The sequence below is a fragment of the Rhinoderma darwinii genome, chromosome 1 (genome assembly GCF_050947455.1).
Source record: "Rhinoderma darwinii isolate aRhiDar2 chromosome 1, aRhiDar2.hap1, whole genome shotgun sequence".
NCBI lineage: Eukaryota > Metazoa > Chordata > Amphibia > Anura > Rhinodermatidae > Rhinoderma > Rhinoderma darwinii.
Window position 1 is genome coordinate 261,887,321 of NC_134687.1, and position 15,130 is coordinate 261,902,450.

At 43.2% G+C, this 15,130-nt stretch overlaps 1 protein-coding gene across 1 annotated transcript in view; it reads right to left on the minus strand.

The window, feature by feature from the left end:
* The window catches only part of TIMM44 (translocase of inner mitochondrial membrane 44), a 116,360-nt gene that overhangs the window by 41,942 nt on the left and 59,288 nt on the right, over window positions 1-15,130 (minus strand). Inside the window, exon 6 of the mRNA XM_075852569.1 lies at window positions 2,672-2,811. Within this exon, the coding sequence (XP_075708684.1) occupies window positions 2,672-2,811 (140 nt within the window). The remainder of the gene's footprint in view (window positions 1-2,671; window positions 2,812-15,130) is intronic.

The following is a 15,130-nucleotide window of genomic DNA, read 5'->3' on the forward strand; positions in this document are numbered from 1 at the left end:
ACTGTAATACACTGCAATACTTCCGTAATGCAGAGTATTATGCTGATCAGTGTAAAACTTATATTATAGGTGGCTTATTAGGCTCCGCTGAAGGGGTGACAAAGGGAGCTTCCTTATCCTGTCTAACGAGTAAGATGCCACAGTCGCTATTGACCTTGGCATCAAAGGGGTAAATGGCCATTACCGCGAGGTGTCAGCTGTAGGTTACTGCGGACACCCGATGCGGATGGCGGGGGCTCAGCTGCTGAGCCCACGCCATAATCATGCCATACACATTCGGCAGACTGTGCTAACCCTTGTTGCCAAGTGTATTCTTCCGTTTCTGTCTGACACCTCAATGTAAACAAAGGGGTGAATGGTCTGGCGTGAATAATTTGCAAGAGGCACAAAAGACGCAACCTGCTGTAAAAATTGCGACTTTTGGGCATTTCACGCTGCACTCGACACTTTTGGTAAAGGGGTGGGGCTTAACAAAAGGCGAATGGCCACTGCAGTCTGACACATCTACTGTAATTTGTCAGAAAAATGGCGTAAACTATAGCAGAAATGCTGAGCATTGAGGTGACTAAATAAAAATACATATGTGTATATATGTAACCTGCTTCTATTGATCGATGGGGAAGGGGGCCCTTAATAAAGGTGCCCCATTTTACTCCAGCGAACTGTTTATTGACCCCCTTAGTGACCACCAATACATCTTTTCACGACTGTCACTAAGGGGCCTTAGGCTAGTCCGCCACCTTTTCACGGCAGCCTAGTCTAAGTCCTGTACGGGTGTCCCGCGCAGGCTGGAGCGGGTGCTAGGCTGTCTGACAGCCGGGCTCCTGCTCCATGGTAGCGATCGATTTACTTAGATCACGGCTGTTTAACCCCTTAAATTAGGGATGCACGATGCATCGAAACTTTGATACTGTTTCGATGCCGTGCACCCTCAAACGGATTGATACCGTTATTTCATGTATTTCGATACTAAGCTGTGCTGCCGTACACCTTAGTATAGTAACACATGAATGTATGAGGGCAGGGCTGCGGCTGTGTGATACAGCCATTGCCCCGCTACGGAGTCCTGACATGTGCGCGCGCGGTCAGCATGATGTGATGCGACCAGCACTGCACTAATGAGAGCAGACACTGAAAACAGAACATGGCGGGCGCACTGCAAATCAACCCCATGTGGTCTTCAGTGCCTGAACTGCCGCTCATTAGTGCAGCGCCGGCCGCATCACCACATGCTGACCGAGCGCGCACTTATTGTCAGGAGCGGGGCAATGACTGTATTACAGAGCCGCAGCCGCACTCGAACGGCAGAGATTAAAGAAACCTCATCTCCGCCACTATTCCCCTGAATGCTGCGATCAAAGCGGACCCCAGCCTTCAAGGGGAAAATGAGAAAGGGGGGATGCCCCTTGGATCGCGTGACTCGATTGAGGGACATACCATATATGGGCAGACAGCCCAGGGTCCATTAAAAGTCCCCAGGGCCGTCTTACCATATTTCCTGTTAAGGCATACTTAGGTATGTCCTTACAACTGCCTGTGTACTATCCATACACAGGCTAATGTAATGGAATATAGATATATGCCAGTACATTAAAGTTGAAAAATAAAATAAAGTAATGTTAAATTAAAAAACAAAAATGCACATACACCTTTTTTACGATAAACATTAAAATAAGTGTCAATACATAAAATATACATGCGGCCGTAATAACCTGCACAACAATTTTTTGGCGTCATTTATGATGTGTACGCTATATTAAAAAAAAACTGCTTTCTTTCACTTATTGTGAGGCACGAGGTGTGATGAAGTTAACCTCCATGTGCCTCACATTAATAGTAATTAATCCCATCATGTACCTTACACATTAACCCATTATGACTAAGAAACATGATGGGGTTATTACTATTAATGTGAGGCACATTCAAAATTCATGACACCTGAGATTGTGTGCACCTAGTAAATGACCTGGCTTACTCAGTTCGGCCCCTTTCATACTGTTTATAGGCTCTTAACATATATGCTGGGAAAAGCTAAACAGAGGCCTAACTATGGCATCCGTCACCCATAGACTATTATGGGATCTGTTAAACATATAGGTCATAAACTCTACTGACCTTTTCATTACATGTCCGTTAAACTGATGTCATCATTAAACTATGGGTGATGGTTGCCAATGTAAGGTATCCGTCACCCATAGGCTCTTATAGCTTATTTGAAAACTCATGCCATATATGTTCAACGGATGCCATACACAGGGAATCCTCTGAATAAAATAGCATAGTCTACTATGTTATACTGTCCATAAGAGAAAAAAAAAATCTGTATCCCTTGAGATTATATATATATATATATATATATATATATATATATATATATGCTGTATCCCCAGCAAATATCACCCACAGAGGCCAAAAATACACTTTTTTGGCGTTCGTCCGTATAATGGGAGCCTATGGGTAAGTTTGATATATGCACCAGGAGTGCAGGAGAAACAGTGTGAAAGGGGCCAGAATAAAGTCATAGAGATAGCAGCCACTTGATGCTGCAATGTAGAAAATATGTAGTAACCGCGAATAACAGGTAGCGCAAAGTCTTTACAATGTAAAAGTAAGGAGCACATTTGAAAGAACCAAATGCGGAGTATCTGCAGATATACAGTATATTACTCACTCGTTAGGCTCAAATATCTTTTCTTCACCCATTTTCTCTCCTGAAAATTCACTCCTCTTCCTCAGCCTAGATGGGGGCCGATACGGGCCAGTCTGGGCCAAGATGCTTTCATCAATCTCCTTTTTCACTGTTTCTACACCCTAAAGAAAGCAAAAAACAAAATACGATGAAAAGCAATACCAGAGGAGTCCAAGCTAGCAGTAAGGGTGATGCAAGGCATCACAATATACACATTGAAAATAACCAATGGACTACAGCACTGGCTTTCAAAGCATCTCAAAGATTTATTTAGTGCATCACGCACTTAAAAAAAACAAACTGCAAATTACAACATTACATTACGGCATTCACCCGTGCGCTAGAAATGACATATTAGATTTAAGTTTTAAAAATGAGTAGTTCCTCTGAGACTCTGTGGCGCTGTTCTTTAGGGAAAATGGAAAGGCTGTTTAGTCTTCATGTATAAAAGAGCTTCATTACATAAAAAGTAAACACTTGTGCACTGCGTTTCCTTTTTACGTAATAAAACCCATTTATACATAAAGACTAAAGAGCCTTTGCATTTTTCCCTGAGGAACTGCGCCAGAGTAACTACTCATTTATAAACAATTTTTTCCTACAAACGTGATGCTAACTTCATTCTTTAACCCCTTAAGGACACAGCCTATTTTGGCCTTGTGGACACAGTCGATTTTTGCAAATCTGACATGTGTCACTTTATGGGGTAATAGCTCCAGAATGCTTTTGCCTATCCAAGCGATTCTGAGATTGTTTTCTCGTGACATGTTGTAGTTTATGATACTGAAAAAATTTAGTCGTTAAATTCAATATTTATTTGTAAAAAAACACCAAAATTTAGAGAAAATTTGCAAAAATCTGCATTTTTCTAAATTGTAATGTATCTGTTTATAAAAAAGATCGTAATACCACACAAAATATTTACTAGTTAACATTTCCCATATGTCTACTTTATGTTTGCATCGTTTTTTGAACGTGCTTTTATTTTTCTAGGACGTTACAAGGCTTAGAACTTTAGCTAGAATTTCTCACATTTTCAAGAAAATGTCAAAAGGCTATTTTTTCAGGGACCAGTTCAGTTCTGAAGTGGCTTTGAGGGCCTTATATATTAGAAACCCCCTATAAAACACCCCATTTTAAAAACTGCACACCTCAAAGTATTCAAAACAGCATTCAGAAATTATTTGAACCCTTTAGGCATTTCACAGGAAATAAAGCAAAGTAGAGGTGAAATTTACAAATTTCAATTTTTTTCTTACGAAATTCATTTGTAATACAGTTTTTTCTGTAACACAGAAGGTTTTACCAGAGAAATGCAACTCAATATTTATTGCCCAGATTCTGCAATTTTTATAAATATCCCAGATGTGGCCCTAGTGTGGTAATGGACTGAAATACAGGCCTCAGAAGAAAAGGAGCACCTAGTGGATTTTGGGGCCTCTATTTTATTAGAATATATTTTAGGCACTATGTCAGGTTTGAAGAGGTCTTGTGGTGCCAAAACAGTGGAAACCCCCCAAAAGTGACACCATTTTGGAAACTACACACCTCAAGGAATTTTTCAAGAGGTATAGTTAGCATTTTTAGCCCACAGGTTTTTTGCTACATTTATTGGAACTTGTCTGTGAAAATGAAAATCTACTTTTGTTCTGAAAAAACATACGATGTTTTAGTTTTTACAAGGAATAAAGGAGAAAAAGCACCCGAACATTTGTAAAACAATGTCTCCCGATTACGGCAATACCCCATATGTGGTAATAAACTGCTGTTTGGACCCACTGCAGGGCTCAGAAGGGAACGAGGGCCATTTGGATTTTGGAGCGCAGATTTTGCTGGAATGGTTTTCGGTGCCATATCGTGTTTGCAAAGCCCTGGAGCGACCATAACAGTGGAAACTCCCCAAAAGTGACCCCATTTTGGAAACTACACCCCTCAAGGAATTTTTCTTAGGGTATAGTGTGCATTTTGACCCTACAAGGTTTTTGCTGAATTTATGGGAATTATGCCGTGAAATTGAAAATCTAAATTTTTTCTAATAAAATGTAGTTTTAGCTCAGATTTTTTCATTTTTACAACAGATAAAGGAGAAAAAACACCCCAATACTTGTAAAGCAAACTCTTCTGAGCACTGCAATACCCCATATGTGGTAATAAACTGCTGTTTGGACACATGGCGGAAGTTAGAAAGGACGGAGCGCCATTTGACTTTTGGAGCTCAAGTTTTGCTGGAATGGTTTGCAGCCCCATGTCACATTTGCAAAGCCACTGAGGGGCCAAAATAGTGCAAACCCGGCAAAAGAGACCCCATTTGGGAAACTATACCCCTCGTGGAATTTATCTAGCGGTATAGTGAGCATTTTGACCCCACAGTTTTTTTGCTGAATTATTGGGATTATGCAGTGAAAATGAAAATCTACATTCTTTCCACTAAAATGTTGAATTGTTTTCATTTTCACAAGGAATAAAGGAGAAAAAGCACCCCAACAATTGTAAAGCAATTTCTCCCGAGTACGGCAATACCCCATATGTGGTTATAAACTGCTGCTTGGATACACCGCAGGGCTCAGAATGGCAGGAGTGCTACTTGGCATGTAGATTTTGGTTGATTGTTTTTTAGGCGCCATGTCGCATTTGCAGAGCCCGAGGTACCCGTACAGTAGAAACCCCTGAGAAGTGACTCCACTTTGGAAACTTTACCCCTCAGGGTAATCATCTAGGGGTGTACTAAGCATTTTGATCCCACAGGTGTTTCATAGATTGTATTAGAATGGGGCAGTGAAAATGAAAATTTTTTTTTGTTTCCCAAAAATATGTAGTTTTGCACCCAATTTTTTTTTCCACAAGGGGTAATAGGAGAAAAAACAACACATAATTTGTTACCCAATTTCTCCCGAGTACGGCAATACCCCATGTGTGGCCCTAAACTGCTGTTTGGGCACATGGCAGAGCTCAAAATGGAAGGAGTGCCATGTGGCTTTTAGAGCACAGATTTTGCTGGACTGGTGTAGGGGCGCCATGTCGCATTTGCAGAGCGCTCTTAGGTACCAGAGTAGAGTGTAAAACCATGAGAAGTGACCCCATTTTGTAAACTACAAGCCTCAAGGCATTTATCATTTGCCTGGACATATGACAGGGCTTAGGAGTGAAAGGCGCATGTGAGACCTATTTTGGTGATTTTCGCAGCATTAGCCCACAACGGCAGGGCTCTGAGGTCAAATAGTAAAACAAACCCCCAAGTAGTGACTCCCATTTTGGAAACTGCACCCCTCAAGGCATTTTGACCACACAGGTTTTTTTTTTTCTATTAGAAATGAATGCTCAGTGGATGGTGCAAAGTGAAAATTGCAAATTTCCACAGGTATATGCGATATATGTGGACGTACACTGCTGCTTGGGCACGCTGCAGGGCGCGCCATTTGTCTTTTTGAGCGTGGATTTTGCTCGCTAGTTGTTTTGTTTGGGGTTTTGCTGGTATTTCAGTTATGATGTGGGGGCATATGCAAGCTGTGCGGCGAACATCAGGGGTATAATAAGAGTATAATAATGGGGTAAATAAATATCCACAGATGTGTGGCCAGTGTCGCACTGATAAATGGTGCCCAATCTTATCTGCTTTTGGACACTCTGCACATTTTGAATCGCCATATTCTGAGAGCCAAAACGTCTTTATTTTTTCTCCACCGGAGCTGTGTGTGGGCTTATTTGTTGCGGGACAATCTGTAGATTTCATTGGTACCATTTTGGGGTACATGCGATTTTTTGATCACTTTGTATTTCATTTTTTTGGCAAGCAAGGTGACCAAAAACCTGCAATTCTGATGTTTTTTATTATTTATTTTTTTACGGCGTTCGCCATGCGCTATTAATGACAATTTTACGTTATTCTGCGGGTCGGTACGATTACGGTGATACCATATGAATATAGTTTTTCTTATGCTTTGAAGCGTCTGCACGATAAAATCACTTTTGTTTCAAATAATTTATTTTTGGTGTCACCATATTCTGAGAGCCATAACTTTTTTATTTTTCCGTCAAAAAAGCTGTGGGTGGGCTAGTTTTTTGCGGGACGGGCTGCGTTTTTTTATGGTATAATTTTGGGGTACATGCAACTTTTAGATCCCTTTTTTTATTCTGTTTTGCGAGGGGTAGTGACTAACAAACAGCGATTCTGGAATAGTTTTTTATTATTTTTTTTTACGATGTTCACCGTACGGGTAAAATAGCGTGATATTTTTATAGTTTGGGTCGTTACGGACGCGGGGATACCACATATGTGTACTTTTTTTTTATGTCTCTTGGTTTTTCCTATAATAAAAGACTTATTATAGGAAAAAAGGCTGTTATAGTGTTTTTTAACATGAAACGTATTTTTTTTAACTTTTTTACAACATTTTTATTAACTTGTTTTAACTTTTTTTTTGTCCCACTAGGGAACTTGAAGGCATGAAGCCCTGATCGCTATTCTAATACACTACACTACCTACATAGTGCAGTGTATTAGAGCTGTCAGCTATTCACTGACAGCAAGCCTATTAGGCTTCGCCTCCCGGCTGGGCCTAATAGGCTTCCGTACTAGGAAGTGATTGTTAGGCTAAGGTTGACATAGCAACCATTGGAACACCCGCGGGTGCCGATGGTTGTCATTAGCAACCATAGGGTACGATCTAAGGGGTTAATCGGCCTAATCGGAGCCTTGCTCCGGTCCTGGCCGTTAGGGCACGATGTCAGCTGTGACAAACAGCTGACACCTGCGCCCGTGGCAACCATCGTGGTTGCCGACAGGCTACAAGACACTTTGATGCATCGATCACGTTGATCGATGCATCGAAGGGGTTAATCGGCCGGATCGGAGCCTAGCTCCGGTCCTGGCCATTGCAGAGGGGCGTCAGACAGCTGATTCCCGGTGGTGATAGCGCTGGCTCAGCTTCTGAGCCAGCGCCATCACATACACACGTCATGGAGCTGTGATTGGTCAGTCTGCTTTGACTGACCAATCACAGCGATCGCCGGCAGGAGACCGCTGTGAATGGTCCCCTGCCGTCTTACTTTGCCGATCAACTGTCATCAACAGTTGACGGCACAGTTCTGTCACCTTGTCCTTTGACAGGGTGACAGTTTTTAGCCAGGACGCACCGGTACGTCCCTGTGCCTTAAAGCACTTTAATGCAGGACGTACCGGTGCGTCCTGGTGCGCTAAGGGGTTAAAGTTTTTTTTATTTTTTATGAAGTACTTCTTGAAAAGAGACGAAAATTTGTTAAAAAAAATAAAAATCTTGTGTCACCATGTTCTAAACCCCATAACTCTTATTTTTCAGTGAAATGGCGTGAGGGCTTGTTTTTTTTTTTGGGAAGGGTTTTTATTGGTATCATTTTGGGGTACATATGACTTTTTGATCACTTTTTATTCCAGTTTTTTTTGGGGGGGGAAGGAAGGTGACCAAAAAACAGCAATTCTGAGTTTTTTTTACAGAATTCATCCTGGCGGTTAAATAACGTGATATTTTATTAGTCCAGAGTTCTACGGGCGCAGTAATACAAATTATGTTTACTTTTACATTTTTTAAATAAATGTTTTAATGTATAAGAAAAAAAATAAACTAGTTTACTTTTTTCTGCCCCCCTAGGGATTGCTTGATCGTTGTACAATACACTGCAATACCTATGTGTACAATGTATTGTGCTATTTCGCAGCTCCTATTAAGCCCTGCCTCTAGAAGGGCTAAATACGAGCAAAAAGATGGCAGACATGGACCCCCAGGTTCAGCTTAATTAGGCCCCCAAGCTGTCATGACAACTATTGGCTCACAGCAGTTATCAGGTCGCAGGGGGCAGATTGCTGACAGAGGGGGCCACCCCTATCGCTATCGACCACGACATCTAAGTGGTACAATGGCAGGGATCGGAATTTTCTCTGATCTCAGCCGTTGCTGTGAGGTGTCGGCTGCAATGGTCGAGAGTTGCTAAGTATGGTAGTTAGAGTTGCGCCTAAGCTATTAAAAGATAGTCTGTATACCCTCTCTAACCAATCATCTTTGCTCTTAAGTGACAGGATTTGGATTGCAAGTCATATGATGCAGGGGACCGATAAAGTCGTAGCTCGAGAAAAGGGGAAGGGTTGGGGAGAATTGACGAAAAAAAAAATACTTAGCATCGTGTGAGTGATGAAAGTGTAGCTAAACGTTTGACAAACTTCTGACACGTCATAGCGACATATCAGAAGTTTGGATTGGTGGGGGTCCGAGCACTGAGACCCCCAGTGGAAGAGGCCGAGGCCCGATCTACCAGATGGGAAGCGTCAAGGGCAGTCTCGCACAGATACTTGAACGCATTGGAGAGAAGATGAAATAGTTACACCAGTTCCTCCGGAGTAGGACCCCAAGTGTAGGCAATGACTGAATTTGTGCGCCCATTCAGTCATAGCTCCGCTAACCCAGACAGAGGCAAAAAAGATTAAATTACTTCCTAGTAATCGGTTTTTCATGAACCTATGACAGCACCCCTGGAGAGACAGACAACCCATTCGCTGGACAGGAAGACTGATGATATAAAAAAAGGACACACCTCTCCACACACCCAGTCTTAGGCCCCATGCACACGATCGTATTTTCATCTATCCCGAAATACTGTCCGTAAATACGGATCCATAGGCATCCATATTTCATCCGTATGTATGAAAGGGTGTCTGTAAATACAGCCCGTATTGCATCCGTATTCCATCCATATATACGGATCAGTAAAAAAATAGGGAGGATGGAAATTGCATAGCATCGCTCCCGTACATACGGACGGTATACGGATGCACATCCGTATTTACGGAAGCTCCTATAGACTTCTATGGGAGAGTACTTGCCGTAATTGCTTACAAGAATAGGACAGGTTCTATAATTTTTTCAGCACTGACACCCATCAGTAAAAATACTGAAAGGTGTACGTGGCCAATAGAAATTAATGGGTCCGTAATTACTGATGAAAAATATGGTCGTGTGAATGGAGCCTTAGGAAGAACGAAGGATGAGAATAAGTTTATTATATATATAATTATATATGCTACGAATAGGGAGGGTAAGGCCCCATGCACACGACCGTAAAAAAAATCGCCCAGTTCTATTGGCCACGGACACCTTTCAGTATCGCTACGAATAGGTGTCCGTGCCGTAGAACCGTGCCGGGAATTACGGAGCATGTCCTACTTTTCGTTTTTTACGGGCCGTGCTCCCATACTTTGTATGGGAGCATAGCCCGAAAATGCGTCCCGCAGCCGTCCATGCTCGCAATCGCAGGCCGTGATTACTTACAGATAGCTTCATGAAAAACCGATTACCGGTAAGTAATCAAACTTTTACCCTTTTACCTATGACAGCATCCCTGGAGATGTACAATAGAAGTCAAAATTTTAGGGTGGGACCATAGCTTGTAGTACCTTTCTACCAAAGGCCAAGTCAGAGGCTGTATGCAGTTGTAATCGGTAATACTTAAGGAAGGTGTGAGGAGAACTCCATGTAGCAGCTTTGCATATCTGGTCAAGGGATGCTTATGCTCTCTAAGCCCAGGAAGTGGACACGGCCCTTGTGGAGTGAGCCCCAAAGAACTCTGGAGGCAGGAGATTCTGATTTACATAAGCGAAATGTATGGCCTGTTTGATCCATCTAGCTATAGTCTATCTACTGGCTGACAAACCTTTGTTAGGACCCTGGAACTGAATAAACAAGTTTCCTGAGGTTCTTAAATCCTTAGTGATAATATGATACTGGACCAGGCAGTTAAACTGCTACTCCTTTGGATTTTTAGAGGAATCACAAAAGGAGGGGCGAAAATTTTCTTGGACTAAATGAAATGGAGACACTACTTTAGGAAGGAACCCTGGTAAAGTTTTCAAGATGACTATCTTCGAATAGTAGGGTATATGGAGAAAAGGCAGAGAGTGCCTGTATCTCACTTACTCTACGTGCGGACGTGATGGCTAACAAAAATGTCATTTTCAGTGTCAGCATATTTAGAGTTATGGAGTCTAGTGGTTCGAACGGTGAGTTTGTCATAGCCTGGAGAACTATATTTAAGTCCCATTGAGGAACTGAGGACTTAATCTGGGGTTTAAAGAGGCTCTGTCACCAGATTTTGCAACCCCTATCTGCTATTGCAGCAGATCGGCGCTGCAATGTAGATTACAGTAACGTTTTTATTTTTAAAAAACGAGCATTTTTGGCCAAGTTATGACCATTTTTGTAGTTATGCAAATGAGGCTTGCAAAAGTCCAAGTGGGTGTGTTTAAAAGTAAAAGTCCAAGTGGGCGTGTATTATGTGCGTACATCGGGGCGTTTTTAATACTTTTACTAGCTGGGCGTTCTGATGAGAAGTATCATCCACTTCTCTTCAGAACGCCCAGCTTCTGCCAGATCACGCTGTGACGTCACTCACAGGTCCTGCATCGTGTCAGACGAGCGAGGACACATCAGCACCAGAGGCTACAGTTGATTCTGCAGCAGCATCAGCGTTTGCAGGTAAGTAGCTACATCGACTTACCTGCTAACGCCGATGCTGCTGCAGAATCAACTGAAGCCTCTGGTGCCGATGTGTCCTCGCTCGTCTGACACGATGCAGGACCTGTGAGTGACGTCACAGCGTGATCTGGCAGAAGCTGGGCGTTCTGAAGAGAAGTGGATGATACTTCAGCTAGTAAAAGTATTAAAAACGCCCCGATGTACGCACATAATACACGCCCACTTGGACTTTTACTTTTAAACACACCCACTTGGACTTTTGCAAGCCTCATTTGCATAACTACAAAAATGGTCATAACTTGGCCAAAAATGCTAGTTTTTTTAAAAATAAAAACGTTACTGTAATCTACATTGGAGCGCCGATCTGCTGCAATAGCAGATCGGGGTTGCAAAATCTGGTGACAGAGCCTCTTTAAAGACGCTCTGTCACCACATTATAAGTGGCCTATATTGTACATAATTTGATCGGCGCTGTATTGTAGATTACAGCAGTTTTTTATTTAGAAAAACGATAATTTTTTTACGGAGTTATGACCTATATTAGCTTTATGCTAATGAGTTTCTCAATGGACAACTGGGCGTGTTTTACTTTTTGGCCAAGTGGCGTTGTACAGAGGAGTGTATGACGCTGACCAATCAGCGTCATACACGTCTCCCCATTCATTTACACTGCACATAGCGATATAGCTATATCGTTATGTGCAGCCACATAAACACACTATAACATTACTGCAGTGTCCTGACAATGAATATACATTATCTCCAGCCAGGATGTGATGTGTATTCAGAATCCTGTCACTTCTCTGCACGTCTCTGTGATATACAGCACAGCACAGCGAGATCTTGCTTGGTGTTTTTGTATATGTCCCCTTGTTTTTATCTGTTTTTTCTGTGAACCCCCTCTGTCTAAGGCTTCTAGCACTCTGCCTGGGATTCCAGCTCTGCTCCTGACATCACTGTCCATATATGGACAGAGATGTCAGGGGCAACCCCAGAGCTGGAGTCCCGGGCAGAGCGCTAGTAGGCTCCTGACATCACTGGGACTCCTGCTCTGGGGAAGCCCCTGACATCATTGTATCGATGTCAGAGGCTTCCCCAGAGCAGAGCCTATACTAGCGCTCTGCCCGGGACTCCGGCTCTGGGGAAGCCCCAGACATCGTGTGTCCAAACATGCACACCGATGTCAGGGAATTCCACAGAGTCCCGGAGCAGAGCCGATACTAGCGCTCCACCTGGGTCTCCGCTCTGGGGAAGACCCTGACAAACTGTCCATATATGGACAGCGATGTCAGGGAATTCCACAGAGTCCCAGAACAGAGCCTGTACTAGCGCTCTGCATGGGACTCCGGCTCTGGGGAAGCCCCAGACATCGCTGTTCATATGTGGACAGCGATGTCAGGGAATTCCAGAGTCTCGGAGCAGAGCCTATATAAGCGGCTCTGTGTCCCGCGGGCCGCAGATGACAACCCCAGGGGCCGCATGCGGCCCGCATGCTTGAGACCCCTGGTCTAAGGGTATGTTCACACAGAGTTTTTTGCAGGCAGAAAATTCTGCCTCAAAATTCAGTTTGGAATTTTGATCTGCCTGCACGCCGTTTGCCACGTTTTTCGCCCGTGGCCATTGAGCGCCGATGAGCAAAAATGCAGGCGAAGATAGGGCATGTCGCTTTTTCCCGCGAGACGGTTTTTCCGCTCGCGGGAAAAAACACGCCTCCGCCTCCCATTCAAATTAATGGGAGGCATTTTCGGACGTTTTCCGACGCGGTTTCCGCATTAAAAAAAACATGTAAAAATAACTGTGTGAACTGACCCTATCCTATGCATTACCCTTTCAGTTTCCAGGCGGTCAAATAAAAAAAATTTAATTTCTGGGTGCATTATTGGGCCCTAGTATAGGAGATCTGGTATGGTCGGGAGAATCCAGGGGTGATCGGAGGACATTCTCCTTAACCATGTGAACCGGAATTCCGATACCTGGTAGTCCTTTCCCTTTAGGTGGAGAGCTGAGAAGGATAAAAGGTGGCGATCTGCCAGAGAAAATATTTGGGAAGATAAATTCATCAGTGGAAATTATCTCGCCCCTCCCTGATGATTTATATAAGCCACTGTCGTCGTGTTGTCTGAATAGATCTTCACATTCTGACCTGAAATTGCTGGTATAGAGCTTTTCATCGCTGCCAACTCCCTGAAGTTGGAAGATCTTTGTGCAGCCTGACGGTCCCACTGACCCTGAAGAAAAAAGGAGTCGTAATGAGCTCCCCAACCCTAGGGACTTGCATCTATGGTTATGCTGAGAGTAGATGTTGTTACCCATGGAATGCCCCGCCTAAGGTTCTCCCTGTTCAACCACCATCTGAGACACAGCCTGGCTGCAGATGAAATGTGGAGGGATTGATCTAGGGAGAGACTGCTCTTGTCCCACTGATCTAGGATGTCCCATTGTAGAGCCCTGGACCTGAAATGAGCCCACAATACTGCTCGGATGCATGACGTCATGAGGCCCAGAACGGACATAGCTTTCCTGAAAGATGTCGTATGGCTTAAATATAGCTCGGAGACCCTGTCTATCACGGGATTGATCTTCCCTTCTGGAAGGAAGGACATCTGCCTGGAGGAGTCTAGAAGAACACCTAGAAAGACACATCTGTGTGAGGGGATCGAGTTTGATTTTTTTAGATTTATGTTCCATCCCAGGTTCAACAGGATAGAACGAATTACCTCTATCTGCTGAATCAGGGTCTGAGTTGTTTCCGCCACTATTAGGAAATCGTCTAGGTAATCAGGAGGATGTCTTTCGTCCTGATGTATGATGTCATTTTTACAATTAGTTTTGTAAAAATCCTTGGGGCATGTGAAATGCCAAAGGGGAGGACTCTGTAATGGAAGTAAAACAGGCATCTATTGAGGGTCACTGCTACCCTTCGATAATTCTGGTGAGGACTGCATAGTGGTACATGATAATATGCATACTCTAGGTCTAGTGATGCCATCACACAGTTCTAAGAGAGGAGATTTATGGTTGAGGAAATGCTCAACGCAAATATTTTTGTAGGTCAAGTAAAAAATTTATTTTATTTTTTTTTAAATTATGCCCCGGTATTTCCCTTCTGTGTTTTTCACAAGGAAAAGAGGGGAATAAAAGCCTTTGCCTGTTTCTGTACTTGGGACCTGAATCAACACCCCTTTTTTTAGTGATAGAATTTCTGACTGTAGAGCTCTTTGTTTTTCTAAATTCTTTGTAGGAATGACTCTGTCTGGAGGAAGGGATCTAAACCCAAGAACATACCCTGTTTTTACCATTATTCCTAGGAACCATTGGTTTGCCAAGATTTTGTCCCAATTTTTGTAAAATAGGGATAGACGACCGCCCATCATGAATCTTCTAGCGTAATTGTTGGTGGGATCTGTTCTTGGGGTCGTTTTGAGGCCTGAAAAGGAAGCCCTTGTTCTTCCTAGGGGACTTTGAGGCCCTGAATTCCTGTCCCCTCGGGTTAGATTTTTTTTTATTAAACCCTTTGGGATGAAAGGAATCGATTGGCTTTCCCTGTGTAGGGAACCCCTTTTTTCTATCGGAGGCCTTCTCTAAGAGGTCATCTAGAGGGGGCCCAAATAGAAAATCTCCAGAGCAGGGAATTGCACATAATTTCCCTTTTGAACCAGTGTCCCCTTCTAGGATTTTAGCCAGATAGAGGGCAGCTGATTGGGCAGAGAGGCGCACAGAATCTACTGAGGCATCGGCCAGAAAATCTGCTGCCTTACACAATACTGGAAGGAAGGAGAGTATTTGAGTCTTGTCTCTAATGTGAAGCTCTAATTGTGCTAGCCATATTTTTAGTGACCTAGCTACAGAAGTGGCTGAAATGCCTGGCTTAAAAGTCCATGTAGAAGCTTCCCAGGCCCTTTTGGGGTAATAATCTGCCTTCCTATCCATGGGACCAGATAAG